The sequence below is a fragment of the Staurois parvus genome, unplaced genomic scaffold, assembly GCF_062004578.1.
Source record: "Staurois parvus isolate SC_StPar_1 unplaced genomic scaffold, SC_StPar_1.0 ptg000022l, whole genome shotgun sequence".
Lineage (NCBI taxonomy): Eukaryota > Metazoa > Chordata > Amphibia > Anura > Ranidae > Staurois > Staurois parvus.
The window spans coordinates 3,498,836-3,523,542 of record NW_028317818.1 but is presented as its reverse complement, the minus strand read 5'-3'; the positions used below and the strand labels follow the sequence as shown (position 1 = coordinate 3,523,542).

The 24,707-nt window shown below is 40.5% G+C and overlaps 1 protein-coding gene across 2 annotated transcripts in view; it reads left to right on the top strand.

Annotated features, from left to right (window-relative positions):
• The window catches only part of GTF3C1 (general transcription factor IIIC subunit 1), a 199,708-nt gene that overhangs the window by 32,007 nt on the left and 142,994 nt on the right, over positions 1-24,707 (top strand). Inside the window, exons 4-9 of one of the 2 annotated variants that reach the window (XM_089691990.1) lie at positions 1,130-1,273; positions 4,451-4,547; positions 12,862-12,985; positions 15,574-15,729; positions 18,160-18,275; positions 23,686-23,959. In XM_089691990.1, the coding sequence (XP_089548116.1) occupies positions 1,130-1,273; positions 4,451-4,547; positions 12,862-12,985; positions 15,574-15,729; positions 18,160-18,275; positions 23,686-23,959 (911 nt within the window). Of the gene's footprint in view, positions 1-1,129; positions 1,274-3,465; positions 3,534-4,450; positions 4,548-12,861; positions 12,986-15,573; positions 15,730-18,159; positions 18,276-23,685; positions 23,960-24,707 lie in introns of those variants that run through there. The other variant, XM_089691993.1, reaches the window with a different exon arrangement.

Sequence of the window (24,707 nt, the reverse complement as noted above, 5' to 3'; positions counted from 1 at the left end):
AGGAGTGTTTTAGGAGCGTTTAGGTGCATTTAGCTAATTTCTGCTGGAAAAAATGCTCCAAAAACTCTACAAAAACTATTTTTTAAACACTACTAGCCTAAAATAGTGTGCATGGATACATAGGATAACACTATTTCTTCTAGAAGCAGAAAACAAAATGCTGATAACAGCTTCTAGGAGCTTAAAAAAAAGCTAGTGTGCATGGAGCCTAAGAATGAACCTTGAATATATTTAGGCTTAGGAGAAGCTCAGGTTACATTTCTGGAGCCATTCATACACATATTTAGGAAATATTAAAGAACAATATACAACGTTAATTTACCCTACTCAAAATATACCACAAACAAATAGAATTAAAAATTCAGGTGCAGTCCTCAAAATATGTCGCTGATGTGCAGCTGGAAATTATATAGACCCTATATCCATAGAGACAACAGCACAAACACAGAAGAAAAAGGGACAGGAATCTTCCACCGCCAACACACAAAGCCTCTGACCGAAAAGGAATGAGCACAAGTCAAGCGGTCAAACGGCGCATGTGAAATGTATTGATGGCTGGGGGTCCCAACAGATCTCTTCACTGATGCTTTTCCACTGCAACTTACTCCACGGTATAAATATATTATTGAATCGAGAGGAAAACTGAAAGCTACCAAATGTATATGTATGGAGAAAAGCAAAAACTCGTATGCACGTTTAGCTTTTGTGGTTGAAGATTCCTAGAGCCACCTTGTGCAGAATTGTTTCTTGATTTACCAACCCAATTTTGCTTTCAGTTTAACAGGTTGAACATTCATGCTTTGCTTATACTAGGCTGTGTCCTGTACAGTCTGAGGTGCTTTCTGACATGTGCTTAGACAGGGCTGCTTGCATCTAGTAGTTATCAGCTTTGAAATTTACTACTGCAACAAAGCAATGAAAGTATCATTTGCACAGTAACTACCCCCGTCTAAAATTAATCTCTGGAGTTTCCCTTTTTAAGGAAAAACTGTTTTTATTTTATCTGTGTAATTTGACTTACTACTTTCAGAATATTTCATTCTTTTTTTTGTAAATGATAACAATGATTGTGCGTTTATGTATGCATATATAATAAACACAGTATATGTTATATTATTTTTTTTTCCAGAATGGATGCTGGGAAAATCCATTATATTCGACGAGTCCTTGACAGAAAAGGCCTCATTACAATGCAGTCACATGTTATCAAGCTACCCAATGGAGCTCAGCAGCATTCTTTACTGCTCCTTCTGAAGCGCTTTCACGTTGACAGGTTTAGTACCACTTATTTCATATGCAAAATTGTATTTTTTGTTCACCAGGGCTGCTTTAAGCACATCATTGGAACACTTTATAGCGGTAGTAAACCATAAATAATGAAAATAAAAAATCTTCTCCCTGCAAGTTAAGAACATAATGCGCTAGTATGCATCGCATACTAGCACATTATGAAAGACTTACCTGAAATCAAAGCCCTCCAGTGGAGCGCTGTCATGGCTCCCCGGGCTTTCCATCTTAACCCCTTTACGCCGGCCGCACACAAATATGCGGCCTCCCGGCATCTGGGCCTAGACGCCGAGCGGCTGCACATTTGCGTTCATGTAACAAAAAACCTATGTGCTGAGAGCGTGCGCCCTGCGCGCTGCCAGCACACATGTCTGGTACTCACGGAAAGGTCCCGATCTGCTCTTTCAATCGGGACCTTTCCTGATCATGTGACCTGACCGCCGTGATGACGCGTCATGGCCGTCACATGATCCCTAAACCAGGGCCCACCTGCCCCGCCTCCCGGTGTCTGAAACTCTTAAAGGGCTGGGATGCTCCGGGGGGGAAAGGGTTAACCTGGTCTTCCTTCTGGGTTCGCAAGCTGCAGCCATTTAGCTGAGCTGCGATAACGTCACTCCTGCGCATGTGCGTGGGAGTTTTGGCTGCATCACCGCTTTTTCAGTGGACAACATGATGTCCATTGAGAGCACAGTGCGCATGCATTAGTGACATCACCAGGCCTGCTAATGTAAATATCTCCTAAATAGTGCACCTAGAGGTAAGCCTTATTATAGCCTTATTAAGTTTTTAAATGTAGCATGGTAAATGTAGGAAATGTATACAACCTTAAATCATCGGAATGTGCATGGGAGTAAACTCTAACATATTCCTGTAATTTTACAAACTCTGATGCGCAGTGGGTGCAAAAAGGAAACACACACAGCATTACACACTTTAATTTTTGCATTGTAAAAATACAGGCAATAGTTATTTTTGACAATCCATTATAAGATTACTTGGAAAATCTCATTTAATTTTATTGGTGCTGCCTGTCTGCTGGCCATCTCTTTCCAAAACTTCCTGGATGCTTTGCAGCTTCTCCTCTGCTGTACACTTATGATTTCTAAGGACTACATATCCCACAATACCTTGCTGCCTACAAGCTGTGATTCCTTTACTGACTCCTCCTCCTGAAACTCCTCCACTCAGCACCAGATGACACGCTCTGTGAATTATGTGACAAAGCAATGCCTATCAACAGGGAATGATGAATACATGTCACAGAATTGAAATGGGGATCTTAACAGAGTAAGTTTGCAAACTTCAAGATCATTCAGAGTAATAGGAGTAGGCTATACATAATTGAAATACAATGCAGAAAATAATATAGATTTTACATTTTTACCATAGGGATGTTTTAAATCAATGCTGTTAATTGAAAATTAGAAAAAAAAGTGCCACCTGCAAGGAAGACAGTCAATACTTGCCTCACCTGCGCCTTCGATATTTGCTACACTATTGAGATACTGCTGCCTGTAGAAACTGTTTAAAATTCAACAGTTTTGAAAATGTAAATCTCTATTTCCCCCATCTCTCTGTCTCTTACATCACTACAGAACACAGTAGTGATTGGGACAAGGCATATGACACTCCTGGAGTTGGTGGATTCTGAAGATTCTACAAGACAACATAATTTCTTCAGTGCAGCAAAGATCAGTGGTATGTGCAAAAAGGGGCACTTTTTTTTAGCGCAAATGACTCTCTTTAATAGCAGCCATGGGTATATGAAAGTAGTGTGTAATAAAGCATTTTTGGTTCTGAACAATGCAGTGCTTACTGAATGATCCTGTTAAGGCATTTCAAAAGGCAATGTTGTTTTTTTTGTGTTTGTTTGTGAAAATAATAAACATGTTATACTCACCTGCTCTGTACATTGGTATTGCACGGAGCGGCCCAAAACCTCCTCTTCTACACCCCCCACCGGTGATCTCGACTCCTTCTCTGTTTCTGCCCCCATAGCAAGTCTCTTGTTATGCGGGTAGATGTGCCGACTCTCTCTCGAGCCAAGCTGTGTAATTCAATAGACACAGAGTGTCTCGGCCCCCTGTTCTGTGCTCACAGGATTTGACTGACAGCAGCAAGAGTCCAATCCTCCTGTGAGAAGAGAAAGATGGGAGAAGAACTGCAGATGGGCACAGCGCTGGATCGATACAGGACATTATTAGTTAATAGTTTTGAAATAAAAGAATTGGATAATTTTCTTACAGGTACTGATATCTTTTGTTAAGATTACTAAGAACAGCATATAGTTTTCTCCAGGAAATTGGTGTAGCAGTTGACTACAGTTTTCAGGGTATGTTTTTATGTGATTTTTGCTCAAGCCTAATTGACCAAATCTGAGGCAGAGCCAGATTGTACGTGGCTTCTTCTGTACTAGATCACCTAAAAATGTTGCTAGGAGCTGATAAGTAGGAAGGTGGGCAAGCTTTGTGGATATCTCAAGCAATTCAATAAAATCAATTTTCAGGGCACACTAGAATCGCTCTCTGCTTTTATTGGTGCTTTTGTCCCTTCTGCAGGTCTTTTCTAACATCTTTGTGACTGGAGGTTAGGGAAAATCTTCCCAATGTATATACAGCAATATAAACTGGATATGGGTTCCAACTTCTTCTGTTGTATTATATGTTATGACTTGTTTAGTTCAGTTTAAGCCTTTTAAAGGAAATCTGTACTGAGAGCAACATAACAAAGCTGCCATTGTTTAACTTTCCTTTTACCAGTTGTTTGCCAGTTGTTTGGCTTTTCCGTTGATCCTAAAGGTTTCTATAGTTTGAGTTACCAATGAGAAACAAGTATTCAGGAATTTTTAGTTTCTTGTGCCTTCACTAGCTGTATGCTTATTGCAGTGCAGTAAATAATGAGGTTTACACTTTAATTTTCGAAAGGAGATAGACAGTGGCAGCCTTATTAATAATGGTTGCATGGTCACTGCTGACACTGAACAGTAAAAGTGGAAACTCTCACTTTTTAGGTGAACTAGATACATTGCAGTTTTTTTTTTTAATTCAAATTTAATTGAAGATTTCTACATGGCTTGCGATTTATAGATATTGCGCTTACCGCAACTTTTCTCAAACTGTTCTAATTCGGTCCTTTTTTGTGTTTTTTTTTTTCTTTTTCTTAGGAAAAATAAGTATGACACGCTTGCAGAGAGGGTTTCTTTAATGTTATCTGAACGAGAAAATCGCACAGAAACTCTGATAAACCTTCGGGAAGAAATGGTAATATATCTGTAGTCGTGTGTATATTCTGTGTCTCTTTTCTCTCTACTATTGTATTTGAGTAATCTGTAGGCAAGACACATCAACTAAGGCAATCTGACCATGTCCCCTGGTCCGTTTTAAAACATGCTTTATACTACTTTTTTAATAGTCTATGCTCTTCTTTATAGAGAATATTTTTTCTTAGTCTTTGCTACTCTTGGTAAAATGATATGTTGTTTTTTTTACGTATATAAAAGTCAACACGTCCCCTGCAGGGAACAGTCTTAAATATATGATATGTATTTGCAAATGTTAGTGCATAGCTACTAATTACACTAAGCTAACACATGCTGAATTTATCAAAAATAAAACAAACAATGTGACGTGTAAAACATTTGGGAACACTTCTAGATGATCCACCAACTTTGGTGTGTGTGTAGAACTATGTCCTAAGAAAACTTTCTAGGCCCTGCTTCTCCCCCTGACTACACTCCTCTGCTACAAATGCCAGTAATTCCAGGCAGTAAAAATGACAGCTGGGATTTCCTAGGCATTACAAAATTCAGCCACTTGCAGATAGTCTGCAAATGTTATTGTTTAACACAGTGGGGGAGATTTGCTGAAACTGGTGCACTCAGAATCTGTTGCAGCAGTGCATGATACCCAATCAGCTTCTAACTTCAGTTTGTTCAATTAAGCTTTGAAAATAAAACCTGGAAGCTGATTGGTTCTATGCAGTGCTGGACCAGATTTTGCATGCTCCAGTTTTAGGAAATATTCCCCAGTGTGTCCTTTTGGTGTGTTGTACTTACTATTTCATATATATGTATCAAAGGTGTGAATAATTTTGAAAATATTATTCATATCATCTCTGCCCATTTGTATGGGTTAATATCAAGTGAATTTTTTAACAGCCCTGCAAACAAAAATTGTGCAATTCCTGGCCATAGTTCTTCAGCTGTGATTCTGAGTTCTCTGTTCTATTACTTGTAGAGAGACAAGATAGATGGGCCACTTTTGGCACATGACTGCAAGAAAACAGCCTGGACCAAAGAAATGTCATATCATCTAAAGAGATTCTCATGCAGACCAGCAAGGGGCCCACAGACTGCCCTGATTGCATCCAGAGAAGCTGGCCATGAGAATCTGGTGAATTTGTAGGACATAGCGGAATTTAGTGCAGCTACATGGAGATGCGGTGAGAACCCTCACCTGAAGCCTTAATGGGTACTGCTCTGCTGTACAGGCCCTAAAACGGGCAGACACTGTTCTCCCTGGCTTGGATGCAGAGCCCTCATTGAAAGAGGTGCTTTTTGCTATTACCAAATGTAATTTTTGGATAGGGGAAGCAATGGCTTTACTGAGACACGACTTTCAAAAGATCTTAGAGTGCACAGCAGCCTTGGAGAGTAGCGTGAGTGGCGTAGAGGATGGGCTGGAATCCTATGGTGCAAGAAGGGGCCTCTAAACTATGGCTTGCAAACCTAATGCCTTAATGGCGAAGACCTAGAAAACCGCATGGAGAACAATTAATGTCCACACAGTTGGTATTCCTGAGTGGAGGGTGGGGGCGGGGGGATACAGCCCCATGGAATTTGTGGAACAGTAACTGTTATCTATTTTTGAGCAGGATTCCTTCATTATGCTCTTCTTGGTGGAAAGGTTGCATAAAACCCTAATGAGACCCATGCTGCCTTTGTAACCCTCCACATTGAATCCTTGCTAAAATGTTGAGCTTCAAAAATAGCTTAAGGAGCTCATCCTGCATTTTTTTTTTCACTCTTCTGCTGAGTTGCGGAGGAGCCAAGTAAAATTTGCAGAAGTTAAAAATCACTGATTGCAATATCAAATGTTTAAATAAAAATGATGTAGCGCTAAATAAATACTGACATGCGCATCCAAAATCAAATTCAAATGTATAAAATATAAATAAATGGATACATAACACTAATAATACCGTGTTAACATATAAGTGTCAACATATAAAAGTGATATAGTGCACACACAACGATGAATATAGAATGATTCCCCCAACTTGGGGGATCAAACGAAGTGAACAATATGATCCCTATTAAAAATAGTGCACGTGTACAAAAAACACACTCAGTGAAAAAAAAATATATAAATGTCCAATCTAAATAAAAGTCCACACGCTGCACAAATAATGTTGAATAGTGCTCCACAACAATGACTCATGTGTAAATAAATACAGCACAACGTGAATCCAGTGCCAAACAACTCGTGAATCCAAAAATAGCCAAAGTGCCCCCGCACCTCCTTGCAGTGACCACAAGGGCCAGCTCGCTTTAGGGTAAGACACGCTTTCACAGGAATAGCCTCGTCACCACCAGATGGACCCTCCTGGATAATCCCACAGATTAATAATCCTCCTGAGTTCTCCAATCCCCTGGTACTTTTAATAGTCGTTCACCCACACAGGATCATAGCAGAAATAAACAGAGATCCTGCATAGTGTGAATCAGTTTTATTGTTCCAATAAACCCAGAAAAAATACCCACTCACATGACAAATAGCAATATTCAGCCTTTACCCATACTATGGGTATATGTGCATGGTTCCGGGTATTCCAAGATGGCCCCCACGCCGGAACTGACGTCACCGCGCACCGGAAGTCCTGTCACGATCACCACCGTTGCGTCACGATCACCACGTGACGTCTTCAGGGTATCCCTGAATTTTTTTCTGGGCTATAGCCTCTGTTTTGGCTAGTGGTGTTACTTGATCTGTTAATTTTACATTTTGAAAAGGTTTACTTGCAGCCCTGCTTTCCCACTGCCCACAGGTTGCGCCTGGGAGGCTTAAATCCAACCTTAGCTCTAAGGAGATGGCATCTTAATTTATCCCCTTTACCAAGATTGTTGTCACATCCCTCCTGGCCTCTTTGTAGGAGGGGATTTGTAATTCCCTATACTCTGCAACTTTTCCATCTTGCAGACATTAAGGTATGACAACTCAATCTTTTTTGTAGAAAGTGTGTTGGTGCGCAATTGGGCATGAACTGTATTTAGGTAACCTAAAGAAGTAACCTAATTGCTAGCAGATATCCAATCCTATGTAAGCAAGAATAATGTGCCAAAACTGACCCGTTCCCAGACTGCTTTATTTGATATGCATCAGAATCTGGAGGAAAAAAAGAAAGCTGTATCAGCATTCCCCAACAATGAGATGCCAGGAAATGATGGCCTACCGATTAGAATTATTCGAGGTATGCAGATGTTTTCCTTTCTAAACGGGTACATACACTATATTGCCAAAAGTATTGCAATGCCTGCCTTTACATGCACATAAACTTTAATGGCATCCCAGTCTTAGTCCGTAGCGTTCAATATTGAGTTGGCCCACCCTTTCCAGCTATAACAGCTTTAACTCTTCTGGGAAGGCTGTCCACAAGGTTTAGGAGTGTAGTGTGTCTATGAGAATGTTTGACCATTCTTCCAGAAGCGCATTTGTGAGGTCAGACACTGATGTCGTATGAGAAGGCCTGGCTCACAGTCTCCACTCTAATTCATCCCGAAGGTGTACTATTGGGTTGAAGTGCAAGCCAGTCAAGTTACTCCGCCCCAAACTCACTCATCCATGTCTTGCACTTTTACACAGTTATGTTGGAACAGGAAGGGGCCATTCTCAAACTGTTCCCACAAAGTTGGGAGCATGAAATTGTCCAAAATGTCTTGGTAAGCTGACACCTTAAGAGTTCCCTTCATTGGAACTAAGGGGCAAAGCCCAACCCCTGAAAAACAACTCCACACCATAACCCCCCTCCACCAAACTTTACACTTAGCACAATGCAGTCCAGGCAAGTACCATTCTCCTGGCAACGGCCAAACCCAGACACGTTCATCGAATTTTCAGACAGAGAAGCGTGATTCGTCACTCCAGAAAAGACATCTCCACTAATCTAGAGTCCAGTGGCGGCTTGCTTTAAACCATTGTATTGGCACTTTTCATTGCACTTGGTGATGTAAGGCTTGGATGCAGCTGCTCAGCCATGGAAACCCATTCAATGAAGCTCTCTACACACTGTTGTGCTAATCTGAAGGCCACACGTAGTTTGGAGGTCTTTAGCTATTAACTCTGCAGACAGTTGGTGACTTCTGCGCATTTGTGCTTCAGCATGCACTGACCCCACTCTGTCATTTTACATGGCCCACCACTTCGTGGCTGAGTTGCTGTTGTTCCCAGCAAGGAACTTTCACAGATGTACTTATTGCACAGGTGGCAACCTATCACGGTACCACGCTTGAATTCACTGAGCTCATGAGAACAACCCATTCTTTCACAAGTGTTTGTAGAAGCAGTCTGCATGCCTAGGTGCTTGGTTTTCTACACCTGTGGCCATGGAAGTGATTGGAACACTTGAATCCAATACTTTTGGCAATATAGTGTATATTTATTCGCTGACTTGGAGTGACTATGCTTTCCTCATCTATGACAGCGGTGTTTATAGTTCTGATCCTAAAGAAAGGCAGCTCGTATAGACCTTGTTCTTAGCTAGGGCAAAACACCAGGTCAGGACTTCACCCTTTCCCAGGAGTCTGTGGCTGCAAAGGACCTGACAGAATTCTGCATATCTGCCCAGTGCCAGTGCAGAGTGTGCTGCAAAAGAGCTAGCAACTGGAATATGATCACAGTGGTGCATTGTAATGGTCTGAATGAATACTGTGTGGTTTAAGCCTCCATATATCGTGAAAATATGTAGATATCTTTATCCCTTCTGGGTATTCCTCCAGATAACCATCATGGCAAATGTATTGTAAAGCTGAGAATAAATTGCAAAACTTCAGATGAGCTGTGCAGTAACATTTAACGATGTTTTAACAATGCACCCCAATCACCACTGTTATACTGGCTAATGACCTAGGCCTACTCTTTGCCCTCCCTAAGAAGCTGTTCCCCACTTATGAATAAATGCATAGAATCTGGTGGAAGACTCGATAATTACAGAGGGTAGCTGGATATATATGGATATATGTCATCTCAATTTTAAGTTGGATTGTGAGAAATATTGGATTGATTGTCAGACATGTAAATTGAGCCAACTGTTTAATAAGGGAATGATGAAACCTTTCTTCTTGCTGCAACAATTATACCATAGCCTTCAAAACATATGGCTGTCCTATTGATATTGCCAGGTTAAAAATTGGGGCCCTTAGCCCTACATCAGTATATAACCTGCTAGATTAGTTGGATTCTACAAAAAGGTTTAATCTCCAACTGTTATAAAATGTTTTTAAGGGAATACCTATGTCCTTACCTGTGTACCTAGAGCTAAACAAGAACATAAGGTTGGGCCTATTGAGGAAGAGGTCCAAGAGAATATTCACAAAATTTCTTAGCTTTCTCAGCTGTACATTATATTGGCTGCACATTATAGTCCTAAGATATTATATGAGTTTGCATGAGGGACCATGGAGGCCTACTGAATATGTTGATGAGGTGTCCAAAACGTATGTGTTATTGGGGTGCATTCATGAGTATGTTAAATGCAGTTTTTAAAATGTATATCCCTGGTGATCTAATATGTTTTCTGGTATAGATCAAAGACCTTCCTTGCAAAACGTGTAAGGGAGACAGTTCCGAAAGTTCTGTTGTAAGCCAGGGATCTGGAGTGAACTCCCTCAAATTTTCCCACACTATGAATGATATGCTAAGAGGCCCATTGCCAAAAACTCTTGGTATGCCCACCCTAGACCTAATAAACATAACTATAGGGAGACAGTATCTTCCTATATACTATAGGTAGTTATTAAGAGGTTGTTAATTAAGTTAACGTGTCACCCAATGTTTGGTTTCCATTCAGTAGCCAAAAAAGGCATTCAAAAAAGGGGGGTTTGTGAAAAGAGATTCACAGAAAAGCGGCTACATTATGAACAGACCGTGACACTCAGAAAATTTTCCAAAAATTATGCTTTATTACACAGATATAGATATGACATATGGGCATTCGCCCTGGTTTACCATCACCTCAGTATGAGACAATAACACACAGACCTAAAACCATATAAAATGACATCAAGACCGGTCTAAATGTATGTGCAACAGAAAAAGTGACTGCAAGAGTCTAATATCTCTGTAGTACAAACACATAGGTAAACACTTCCCAAAAGAGGTGTATCCAAAAATTATACCATAGGTATACCATAATATTAAATAATGAATTTACACCAATATCATAATGGTGAATCCCGAACAGGGAATCCAAAAATTATACTATGGATATACGTATATCACATGTATGAAATGCAGTAAGCACAATAAGCGTGAAGAGGGGAACAGTAAGCCTCAGGCCTGTTTGGAAAAAGACATAAATGTCAAATATATGATGCAATACATTCCTGTGCCGGCACACGTGGTTGGGGCCCGTTCATCTGTAATGTGAACAGCTGTGTCATAAAGCTCTTGAATGGAAATAAGCCCCATTTATTCCCAGGATGGGAGAAAAGGTGCAGATTGCAGCACTCTGCTTGAAATGGTGTCTTCACCACTGTATGTGGACTACACACCACCCTTTGTAGGAAAAGCAAGACATATCCCAAGGAATCTTCTGCCTGTTGAACTATATGCGGTATGTCCTGTATCCTACACAAAGCACCATAATGTCCCCATCCTGTAGTGAAACAAATAATGTGGGAAGTCACTGACAGAGCTTATTTCCATTCAAGAGCTTTATGACACAGCTGTTCACATTACAGATGAACGGGCCCCAACCACGTGTGCCGGCACAGGAATGTATTGCATCATATATTTGACATTTATGTCTTTTTCCAAACAGGCCTGAGGCTTACTGTTCCCCTCTTCACGCTTATTGTGCTTACTGCATTTCATACATGTGATATACGTATATCCATAGTATAATTTTTGGATTCCCTGTTCGGGATTCACCATTATGATATTGGTGTAAATTCATTATTTAATATTATGGTATACCTATGGTATAATTTTTGGATACACCTCTTTTGGGAAGTGTTTACCTATGTGTTTGTACTACAGAGATATTAGACTCTTGCAGTCACTTTTTCTGTTGCACATACATTTAGACCGGTCTTGATGTCATTTTATATGGTTTTAGGTCTGTGTGTTATTGTCTCATACTGAGGTGATGGTAAACCAGGGCGAATGCCCATATGTCATATCTATATCTGTGTAATAAAGCATAATTTTTGGAAAATTTTCTGAGTGTCACGGTCTGTTCATAATGTAGACAGTATCTTCCTGCCTGGGATTCAGGCGGGGCAGTGACATCCAGAGTACTGCAACGTGAGCAGGAAATTCATCTGTTGGATTATTATAGATGAGTAACTTGTAGCTGGGCCCTAGGGTTCCACTAGCCTGTATTTATATGTCTTTGGTTCTTTGCCACATATATCCCCTCTCTCTCGCTCTCATGTATTCAATCATATGTCATTGGAAATGTATAAATATTTTGAAGATTATAATAATGATTGCTACACTCTAAATAAAGGTTGATTTAGAAAAGGCTTCAAAACTTATTCAGGGGAATTAAAATTGGAGCAGCCAGAATCTGGACCACCTGTGCATGGCAATCAATCTGTTTCTATCTTCGGCCTGTTCACTTAAAGTGTCATTAACCGCATATCATTAAAAACTATGGATAAATGCCATGTTACGTGCTGTTCATACTCACTGGCATTCCTTTTCTGTATTCTGCAAAAAACCTGATTAATCCTGCTGTTCTCTATTTCCCCCTTCTGCCCATATCCCCACTGCAGTTGGGGATTTTGCAGAGCAGTGCTGGCAGCGAGTACACATGCTTAGTTTTCTACCCTGAGCATTTTCTGCCTATCACATCTGAGCAGCCCATGTGATTTTAGAGTCACACATGCGGCTCAAAGTTTCCCACTCTAATCCGCTAATTAAGCCATAACACCTGCAAAGGGTTCCTGAGCCTTTAAATGGTCTCTCAGTCTGGTTCAGTAGGAATCACAATCATGGGAAAGACTGCTGACCTGATAGTTGTGCAGAAAACCATCATTGACACCCTCTATAAGGAGGGAAAGCCTCAAAAGGTAATTGCAAAAGAAGTTGGATGTTCCCAAAGTGCTGTATCAAAGCACATTATTAGAAAGTTATGTGGAAGGGAAAAGTGTGGAAGAAAAAGGTGCACAAGCAGCAGGGATGACCGCAGCCTGGAGAGGATTGTCAGGAAAAGGCCATTCAAAAGTGTTGGGGACTTTCACAAACAGTGGACTGAGGCTGGAGTCAGTGCATCAAGAGCCACCACACACAGACGGATATATATATATTTATGTATTTGAGCAATCTAATTTCTTTTTTCTTTTTTTTTTTATAGGCTTTGCCTGAACGACTTTTTAAGCGACTGTATTATTATATGGTTACTGCAGGAATTGTGAAAATAATTTCTTTGCCAATACAAGAGATTCAGCCACTGGCTGAACATTGCAAGACTAAAAGAGGTATGACTTTGCTTTAGTATTTGATAAATGAGCTAACTTTTTTGCAGAAACAATATGATTATTAAGTGCATTAAAGCTAATATGAATAAATAAATCTAGGTAAATAAAGTTCTCTGTCACCACTAGCAGAACATAATGGGCACTTCAGGTGACAGTATATCAGGTCCATTTTCCCAATTCAGTGCTTTTAGTTCCTGAAGTCAAAGAGCGCTTAAGTATTCAAATATTACCTGAGCTTGATTGGTATCTGTGTTGGTGTGGTAATGTAGTATGATAGTAAGCCTTCGTATTAAGGGGCTGGACCACACTCTCTTGAATTAGGGAACCAAGCCAATATTTGTGTACCAATGGTGCTGAATTGACAATCGGATCAATGCTGCATCCACCTAGGTAAGTATAATTTAAAAATAAAAAAAAATTCCCATACTTCTCTTTTTAACCTACCCTTTCTGTTCTAAATAAACTTCTCCCTGTACCTACCAGAGAAGTTCCATCTTTTAAATATTCTTCTGACTGAAAATTTGAGACCGATTTAAAAGCTCTTTAAAGAGGATCTTCACCCTGTAAACAAAAATCTAAAAGTTGTCAGCTACAAATACTGTAGCTGCTGACTTTAAAAAAAAACTCACCTGTTCTAGAATTTACCGATGTCCCCCAACCTGGCTCTTTGTCGGTCTTTAGGTTCAGGCATCGGCATCTTAACTGTGGGCAGCTCACTGTGACTCCTTACAGCTTTACAGCCAGCTGCACAGGCACGAGCCACACTGTGACCTGTGCATGGTCCTGTTTTTTCCTGGGATTTAATACGTGTTCCAGAAGGCTGCGGGGGGAAGGAGGGGGCTGAACTTGCGATCCGATCGCCTAGGCAGTTGGAGCAGAAGTGGGAGCAGATGCCTGTCAAAGTCAGGGAAGAGCAGGAAAAGTGGTACTTCCCCATTTGGGTGATGTTCCGCTTTAACCTAGCAGGCCCAGCTCTGCAACTAACTCTTGCTGCCGATTCTGTATGTCAAAGTGCAGCTAACTGGATCAGGACAATGAACAACTAGCATGAGCTTTGTCTTTTAGGATTGTGCAGTTGCAGGGCAATTGCAATAACTTTAATCTACTCTTCTTTTCTGTGTAGACATCATGACATAAATATACAGAATGGCTATAATCCCCATTCTTAAATGCAGGATTCTCTGATTAAAAGCTTGGACAGCAGCAGCTGCCTGTAAGAGATGCCTCATGTGAACACCTTTCGAAGGATTAAGAAAAACGTCTATTTGGTTAGATACTCAACCAGTTCATTAAAGAGGTCACAAATGGAAAAGTTTTACTTCCTCAGAGAAACCCCCCTTCCCTTCAGCAGCTCCTAGCTCCTCTAAATGCAGAGAATGTCTACGCTCTTCCCAGGTTTCAACTTCTAAATCTAAGTTCAGTAATCTTAGAACTGGCTGCTCTTTCTTCTAAAGAGCATTTCATATTGAGTTGTATTACACTCTAGATCATCTTTCCTTCGAAATCTGGTTTCAGCGTTCCACCTCAATGAGGACATTGTTCTACTCTGCTTATTTTTTACTAAACAAAACAAAAGACACCGCGTGTGAGGAAAAGACTGCTGATAACGGCAAGTCTGCTTACATGTGATCAGCTGTGATTAGACACAGCTGATTACATGGTAAAGGGTTGCTGTGATTGTCCCTTTGCCACGATCTGTGATCAGCTGTGTCCAAGGAACAAGGGAGCCACGCTGTAGCCATCTTTCGGCTATAGCGCGGTATTAAAGTGGTTATTGGTGTATTTGTACATAGGGAAGCTGGAATTTATTTAAAAAAAAAAAGTGATCTTAACCTTTTAAAGCTGCTGTTTCAATTAGACAAACATTTCCCATTTCTCCTTTCCTCACAAGCGGTACCCACCCCTCTTCATAATCCAACATTGCTAGTTGGAAAAGGAATTTGATCATGCTCTCAAACACCTCCTCCTGTGTCAGATTTGTAGGGACATCCTGGGCCTTTAGGCAGCAAACCTCTGACACCCAGCTCTGTAAGGCTGCCATCTATTCTTCTGTTCATACTTTATTTAAAGTTTTACCAAGTGCATGTTCAATGTTCTTCAGCTTTCAACCCCAAGGTTCTTGCAGTGGCACTCTGAACCTGGATATTTTTTCCCATGTTGGTACAGTTCTGTTGCCTAGTTCTTGCTTTGGTACGTCCCATGTATGAAAAACTTGCTGTGTCCTGTACTGTACAATTTAAGATAAGAGGAATTTTGACTTGCCATCAAATTCCATATCTGGGAGTACAGTACAGGAAACTGTCCTTGTTACTCTGCATTGCTTGCTGCAAAACTGGGGACTTGTGGAGTTGGGTAGGATTATAGTGAAGTGTGCTAAGAAAGGGGGGGGGGCGTCCACAAAAGCTTGCCTGTGTCCAATCACCTGAAGATGGAAGCCTATAATCCATGGTGTATGAATAAGTTGCCTATATCCTGTATTGTAGTGAAAAATATGTAATTTACCCCAAGTCAGAATCCATCTCCATATATATATATATATATATATATATATATCGCATTTATTTATTTATTTTTTTCCCCTGACATAGGTACTGACATAATGGTCCGTTGTATTAAGCTGATAAAGGAATATAAAAGAAAGAAAGATGACGAAGAGGATGAGGATGATGAAGATTTGAAATCTGCATCAGTTCCTATTGACATAATATATGAGAAGGATATGTTAACACAAACCTATGAACTCAGTATGTGTTTTTCCCTTTTTGTATCTGTTACTAAATATGCTTGAGAAGGTTAAAAGTACTTATCCTAAACATACTTTTTATTATCTTAAAGCTTAACTAAAATCCACCTATACACTTGCCTTTCTTCAGCAATGCAATGTCTGTTTGCTCCCTCACCAGCTATGACCTCTACATCCTTCTTCTGAATTCTGCATCTTCCAGCATCTTAATTGGCTGACCCAGGATAAAGTAACTCTCGTACGGGAGTTATTTCTACCCAGTACTGATGTATGCCAAGAATGAAATGCAATGCTTGGTTCTGGACTTTACTTTTGGTTTAAAAACATTAGCATGTTTGTATGTATGTATGTATATGTGTGTGTGTATATGTATATATATATATATATATATATATATATATATATATATTTTTTTTATATTATTTTTTTATTTATTTTTTAATGTGTATTTATATATTTGTATGTATGCACTGTCTGGCAGGATTGTGGACAATGTAAATGTGTGTCACCAAAGTTTCACACCTACATGTGGTTGAGGGGCTTTGTTGATTCCTCAGTCAATAAGTAGTTCTGGTCTTGACCCTGGAACCTGAAGGCTTTGTAGATTTTTTCTGCGAGATAAAGCCTTCATTCCTAGGGCCAGATCTTACCTGTTGGACAGACTTCATTCATTATTATTAGCTGTCCATGGGCCTTTATATATATATATATATATATATATATATATATATATATATATATATATATATCTGAGATGATGCTCAGGGCTCTGTAAGCAGACTCATATAATTTGCAGTTTATTACATATGTTAACCACCTCCCGTCCGGCCTTTGTATATAAATGGCCGGTCAGTGGCAGTGCAGGGGCGGGTGGCCGTTTATAAATGGCCTCCCCACCCCCTGCTTGTGCCCGTTCCCTGGGAGCGTGCAGCACCGCGATCTGGTGCCCGCTTTGTCCTCCAGACACAGTGGAACACCGATCGTCATACGGGACCTCTGGCCAATCAGTGATCACATGCAGAGTAGTAAGCAAGATGTCACTTCTGACATCATTGCTTAGTACGTGTGAAATCTGTGAATGACCAATCACTGCTCACACAGTATTTCTCAATGGCTGCAAGAATGCAGCCAGAGAGAAGGAGAAAGGATTGCTTTTACAGCCTTTATGGGTGTAAAAGCAATCAGTGTAAAAAAAAAATAATAATCTTCATCACCCCCCACAAGTAGTACAATGTCACCATGGTGACACTGTACTGCTAGGGTGACAGTATGTAAAAAAACAAAAACAAAACATAAATAATATAAAAAAAGTTTAAAAATTATAATTTTTGGTTATAAACTAATTTGGGGGGTTTTTTTTACTAAAAAAGATAACTGAATACATTTTGGCCAAGATTTATGATGAAATAATATTTATTTGCAAAACTTTACAAGAAAAACACTTTTTTTTCAAAATTTTTGGACATTTTCATTTATATAGCAAAAAAAAATAAAAAATCCCAGTGGTGAATAAATACCACCAAAATAAAGCTTTATCTGTCTCAAAAAAAAGCTAAAAAATTCATATGGGTACAGTCTTGCATGACCGTGCAATTGTCATTCAAAGTGTGATAGCGCTGAAAGCTGAAAATTGGCCTGGACAGGAAGAGAGTAAAAGTGTCCAGACTTGAAGTGGTTAAACACACTTATTTCTCCTAGTTCCTCATTTTTTTACACAGATAGCTAGAGCTATATGCTCTTTTCTTTAAGAGGGATTCACACTTTTGCATTCCATGGTGGTTTGCACATTACATTGCGCATTAAAAAATGTGTTCCATAAAAGCAGCCAATTTTGTTGTAATGGATTACAAAGTTAATTTTGAATAAACTGCAAATGCACTGCAACAGCCAAAAAAATGTTTTTGGTATCACACATAGAGCCATGGACATTACCACAACACACAAGTGTGACAGGCCCCAATGGAAATAGTAATTATGGTTCCATATTTTCATGTCTGGAAGTTTCTATGTGATTTCACATGTTAACTACAATTCGTGTAATCTATATAATCTTAGCTTTACAAATAAGCTTCTAAAATATGACTTATGCTTTCCAGAGTTCTGAAGGTTAGCTAAATAAAACAGCACAGCAGAACCTGCTTGCTTTGGAGTCCTTTTTTGTCTGATTTTTTTTTTTTTATTAGAAAAAAATATGTTCAAGCATTTTGTTAGATAAAAAACATCTACAGAACACTGTGTACTGATACAAGGGTGTATCATTACTATAATGCTAAAGTATGTTGGATACAAACCGTACCATTTATGAGCTGAACCTTCTGCCAGAAGTGTTGCAGTACCTTCCCTGACACTTTAGCTGTGTATCCAAATACTAAAGGCTGTATTTTCTGAATGGTAAATTAATTTTATATAATATTTTGTTTTTTTTTTACAGTTGAAAATCAAGGCACAAATGGAATTTCACAAAGAGAGATAAGATTGGCAATGAATGTGGGGAAGCTGGAAGCCAGAATGTTGTGTCGTTTATTAGAAAGAAATAAGCTGATTAAGGTTAGATATTTTGAAAAAAGGAATATAACGAGCGCTGGACAGTTTTTAGAGCGAAATAGAGAAGCAGCTGGCATGAAAGGCAAGCCTCCAAAACGCCTCGTGGTGGACAATCATATACAAAAACATGCAGCGCTAGAGTGAATAGATCTATCTCATAATACGGAGTGACCACTTAATAAGATATAAACGCAGCTATCATAATAGTCTTATGCAACTAATATTATAACATTCTCATGGTTAAGAAGGTATAAATGGTGATAAAGGTGTCAAAGTCAATCTATCATCGGAGTGACGTAAATCTGTGACATCTGTGGTAGGAAATATGGCTGTGGAATGCACTAACCAGATAGCGCAAATAAAAGCGCATTGGAGTAAAATGACCTACTCCTGGTCACTGGATCAGGGAACCTGCCGGAATGGTGGTCGTCTCTACTATGGTCACCAGAGTCATCCGTGTCCTCTCCAGTAATGGAATTCCCAGGTATCCGGTGGAGTAAACGTTCATCCGGTATGCAGTAGAATCCTTGTGTCAGCGACCTCCCGGGGTGCGATGTGCGCTCAAGGACCAGGAATCACCTTCAGGGCTCAGAAATAACCTTTGAAAACGTGCAGTTGCCACGAAACGCGTTAGGGAGATGCTATTTGACCCACAACCACTACCCACATGGTCCACACCTTGACACGGGCGGCCATCTTTGGAAGTGTATATTGCACCATGTAAGTGCGTTTTTTGTTTACTACTCCATAATAAAAGTTATCACACTATCGGAAGCCTCTCTTTTGGGTTATTTCTGAGCCCTGAAGGTGATTCCTGGTCCTTGAGCGCACATCGCACCCCGGGAGGTCGCTGACACAAGGATTCTACTGCATACCGGATGAACGTTTACTCCACCGGATACCTGGGAATTCCATTACTGGAGAGGACACGGATGACTCTGGTGACCATAGTAGAGACGACCACCATTCCGGCAGGTTCCCTGATCCAGTGACCAGGAGTAGGTCATTTTACTCCAATGCGCTTTTATTTGCGCTATCTGGTTAGTGCATTCCACAGCCATATTTCCTACCACAGATGTCACAGATTTACGTCACTCCGATGATAGATTGACTTTGACACCTTTATCACCATTTATACCTTCTTAACCATGAGAATGTTATAATATTAGTTGCATAAGACTATTATGATAGCTGCGTTTATATCTTATTAAGTGGTCACTCCGTATTATGAGATAGATCTATTCACTCTAGCGCTGCATGTTTTTGTATAAGGTTAGATATTTTGTTTGTGTGGGGTTTTTAGGGTTGGGTCATCATTTGTCATTAAAAAAAAGAAAACATATCCTAAAGGATAGCTGCACTTTCTTTGTCATATGTCTCAGGACACAGGGACCCTGATTTACTAATGTTCCTAGGTGCATTTCCGGGGGCTAATGTCTACTTTTTAATAGCGACCGTCTACTTTTAGACGGCAAAGACATTTACTAAAGAAAGTGTCAACAAGTAGACGCAAAATCGAATTTACTAACCAGGCACAATCCAGGAATCAGACTCAAAAAGCAGACTTGCAAAGAAGCACGTCTAACACCGCGAAAAATCACTGCAGAGACATGTTCACATTGAAATTTGCTTTCCCAAATATCAGGACTTCACTTTAAACAATATCTTTCATTTCAAAAAAATTTCAAAATTTGTAAAAAATTGTTTTTTAAAGCAAGTCATGACAGTGAAGAACTAGATGCTTTTCCAGTGTTTATGCACGGATATAAATGCGCATGTGCAGAACACATTTTAGCCATCTGCCGTGGGCGCTTTCTTTTTAGACGCTGTTCAATAGTAAATCTCTGTGTGGAGTCCACTGACAGACGGCACTCGATCGTGTCTACTGTGTTTAACAAACAGCATTATTTGTATCTAGGCATATCTTTATGTATTCTAATTTGATTTCCTTAGTTCTATTGATTCTGTTTTTTATTTCTTATCCTTTATAATTATTTCTGTAATGATTTTACTTATTTCGAAGGTCTAGATAATATATATTTTGACAGCTCAATCTAAAAATAAACGTCTGCAAAAAAAAAAAAATGGCATGGGGTCCCCCCTCCAATCCATACCAAGTCCTTCGGGTCTGGTATGGATATTAAGGGGTAACTCCATGCCAAAATGTAAAAAAAAAATGGCGTGGGGTTCCCCCCAAAATCCATACCAGACCCTTATCTGAGCATGCAGCCCGGCAGGTCAAGAAAAGGGAGGGGGGACGAGCGAGCGCCCCCTCATCCCGAACCATACCAGGCCACATGCCCTCAACATGGGGGGTGCTCTGGGGCAGGGGGGCTCCCCCCCAAAGCACCTTGTCCCCATGTTGATGGGGACAAGGGCCTCTTCCCCACAACCCTGGCCGGTGGTTGTGGGGGTCTGCGGGCGGGGGGCTTATCAGAATCTGGAAGCCCCCTTTAACAAGAGGCCCCCAGATCCCGCCCCCCACGTGAAGGAGTATGCGGTACATGGTACCACTACTAATTCACAAGAAAACAAAAATTGTAATGTGTAAAAATACACAGGACACAGTCTTTGACAAGTCCTTTAATAAAAGAATGTCCCCCGAAGTAGATCCAACGTCAATCACGGTGTCAGGCTCCGGCGACACGGAAAAAGAAAAAAAAAATGTTCCGCTTCCGACGGTGGCTCCCCAGCCTTCTGCAGTGAGGTTCGATGACCGTTCTTAAATATGCAAGGGGCGGGGCCAGCCGGGGACATCATCCGAGTGACCCCACCCCATGTGACATCAATGATTTAATCAATTTAAAGTTGTTCTATAGGCTCAAGGTTTTTTCCTTCTGTCTGCAGCAGCCCCCTCTGATCCAGCGATGTTCTCAACAGCCTCTGCTATCTGGGGACTCTTCCTCCTCGTTGGCTGAGACAGCAGCAGGAGCCCATTGACTTCCACTGCTGTCAATCACAGACAGTGAGCCAATGAAGAGAGAGCTGGGGTGGGCGGGGCTGAGCCACGGCTCTGTGTTTTTTGGACGCATAGAGCAGCAGCTCAGGGATGAGCACTCAGCGGTATCCCTAGGGCTAGCATGCTTCCCTGGGGGCACTGCTTGAGGGGTAGGAGCCAAGAGCGCCAGCGGGGACCCAAAAAGAAGAGGATCAGGGCTGTTCTGTGCAAAATCACTGCACAGAGCAGGTAAGTATAAACACGTTTGTTATTTAAAAAAAAACAACGAAGTTTTAGTTTAGTGTCACTTTAAATTGGTAGTAAACTCGTTATGAAAAAAAAACGTTTTCTGCTGCAAGGTAATATCATAGTGTGCTAGCGCATACTATCACATTATGAAAGACTTATCTTAGAACGAAGCCCTCCAGCAGCGCGCTGTCACCTCTGCCGAGGCTTCCATCTTCACCCAGTCTTCCGTTCCAGGTTTGCGGGCTACGACTGCTTTAATGACCAAGCCGCCAATGACGCCTCTCCCACACGTGCACACGGGAGTCTCTGCCATGGCACACAGCTCTGAAGGAACGGGTATGCCATTCCTTCAAAACACATGCGCCAGTGATGTCACCAACTGGTGCTCTGTAGACTATCTCCTAAACAGTGAATGAAGCTTTTTTTATAAGCTTACCTGTAGGTAAAAATAAAAAAGTGACTTTACTATCACTTTAAAACAGGACTTGTGTCATTATTTGTTAATAAGGAAATGTTTTCTCATACGTTATGCTTGTGTTTGGATCACCGTTCTAGAACGCAAATTACAAATATGCATAGGCAGAGAAAACTAAATAGCATAAATAGCCATGTCACCTTGTGGTTGTACTTACTTAATGATAGCCTAAGTTCATAAAGTGTGTATTCTGGAGGATATCCCTCTATAAGTAAAACCATGTGGTCTCAAGGGTTACTATTCAGTTAAACCAGACAGTCAATCTATAAATATCAGAGGAAGCAAATTTTTAAGAAGAAATTAGAATAAAAATTATATTTCTAATTGGCAGGGCTTTTTTTATAGAAAAGGTGCAGAAACTCTCCCCCCTCCCCTAGATCATGCTGGTCTCCGCCCCCGAACTGCCCCTAGAACCTCCCCTTGTCTCCACATCAACACACCTCCTAGCACTGGCCTTTTAGAGAAAAGGAAACCAAGTAAGCTTTGGGGGGACTATATAAGTAATTTGTATGGAATTTGTTATTAAAAGGCAATGGAGTTAAATGTACAAAATATTTTAAATATGCAGCCCTTACCAAAGTACGCTCAGAGGCACTTCCAGACTATTTCAACTCCCTTGTCATACTGTATGTATCGTCTCTCCTTGCTTCTCAAATCAGAGACATCTCCCATATCCAGCAAAGAGACAGCCCCATATTTAGCAAATAGACATTCCCCATGTCCAGCAAAGAGACATCCCCTATGCCCAGCAAAGAGACATCCCCCATATCCAGCAAAGAGACATTCCCCCATATCCAGCAAAGAGACATTCCTCCATGTCCAGCAAAGAGACATTCCTCCATGTCCAGCAAAGAGACATTCCCCCATGTCCAGCAAAGAGACATCCCCCATGTCCAGCAAAGAGACATTCCCCATATAGATCAAGTGACAGCCCCCATATCCAAAAAAGATCCCCATATTTACAAAGAGACACACCTCCATATCCAGCAAATAGATATCCCTATATCATGCAAAGAGACAGCTTAATCCATGAAAGAGACATCCCCCATATCCAGCAAAGAGACACTCCATATCCAGCAAAGTGACAGCTTAATCCAGCAAAGAGACAGCCCCCATATCCAACAAAGAGACAGCTAAATCCAGCCAAAGGACATCATCCATGTCTAGCAAAAAGACAGGCACCGCACAGATCCAATCAGCAGCATTGTCAATTACCGACAAATGAGTCAGACCAGTGAATACTTGAACTGCAGTAGGCACAGTCAGCCAGGAAAAGGACAGGCTAGCTACCCACACACCTCTGATACAGTGAGTTGACTAGTGGCTGCCACCAAAATGAGCTTCCTGTCTGCAGGGAGAGGTGGAGTGGAGTGCTGCTGCCGGAGTTGAGCTTTATCACCCGCGGTATGATCACTCTGCAGCCACCCAGCTTACTGAGTGTACACAGACTTTACTCCCAGTGCCTCCCACACTGTCTCTGGTGGAGGTGCTGTTCCGCCAGAAAAAAAGCCCTAATTAGACATTTCTAGGAGAAGGTGAAGGAGGGGCAGAAAAGAGAAAAGAAGGAAGTCTTGGGGGTACTGGCTCAATAGATCTTTATAGATCACATTCAATAACATCCTAAGATAGCCTGTGGAATCCAGTATGTTATAGCTATGTGATCAATTGGACCATTGTTGATTTATTACTTTATTAGTTATTACATTAGCTCATTGAACATATTTTGAAACTTCTTTCTATTCTATTTTCAGGGTTTCATGGAAGATGAAGGACGTCAACGAACTACTAAATTTATTTCATATGTATTTGTTGAGGAGAGTGAATTACGCAAACAATTTTTAGAGGAAAAAGCAAAGAGCGAGCAGCTTTCATTGATTAATTCAGCCCCTTTACAAAATGTGGAAGATGACAAAGCAATGTATCCTGAACACAACCTAACTGCAGATTCACAGATTTCAGAGGATGAGAAGGATGATTTGAATGAGTACATTGCCAGGACAAGCACTCCTCTGCCTCTATCAAAGGGTAAGCTATTTAGAGTTCCAAACCACCTAAAACCGATATACTCCTACAGCAGTTACCTCAATTTATATGATTTTGATGACTTGTAAGGGTGGAATTTCCACTAGAAATCTGCTGGGTGATTGAGGATGTTTTTTATTCCAAGCTGGAAGTATTGGCTTTGCTTGGGGTGAGTCTTTTTAGGAATAATTTTGTTAGCTGTATGTGACGTTTGTGAAGCAACCCTACTAGTGCTCCTGTTCAAGACTATTACCCAATCCCATCAACAATCCGTAGAATTTCCCCATGTGGATTGAATGCTGATTTATTTTTCATTGTAAAAGACTAATATTTGGTAACCAGTCAGCATTGTTCCCAATCATGTATACACCATTACCACTATGATATGAACACCTCTTTGTTAGTAGGCTGCTGCCTGTGTTTTTCTATGTCTTTGCATTTGTTGTGCACAGAAAAAGAAATACTTATTTTGTATAGATGTTTGCCCATTTGTCAGCTTATAATACATTTTATTGGGTATTTTTTAACATTCTGTTTGTCCTTTAAATATACAAATTATTTAGGTAGGCAAAATTGTCATAGTTATTAATTTCTGTACTGCTAAATGTGGTTTGGGCAACTAGCATTCAGTGACTTCTGGTCAGGATAGGCACATGCATACAAATATCATTAGTAATAATCCTAAAACAATTTAGGGTCCTTTCACATGAGATGGACCCGTTAAGCGGATCTGCTTCTCAACGGGAGATCT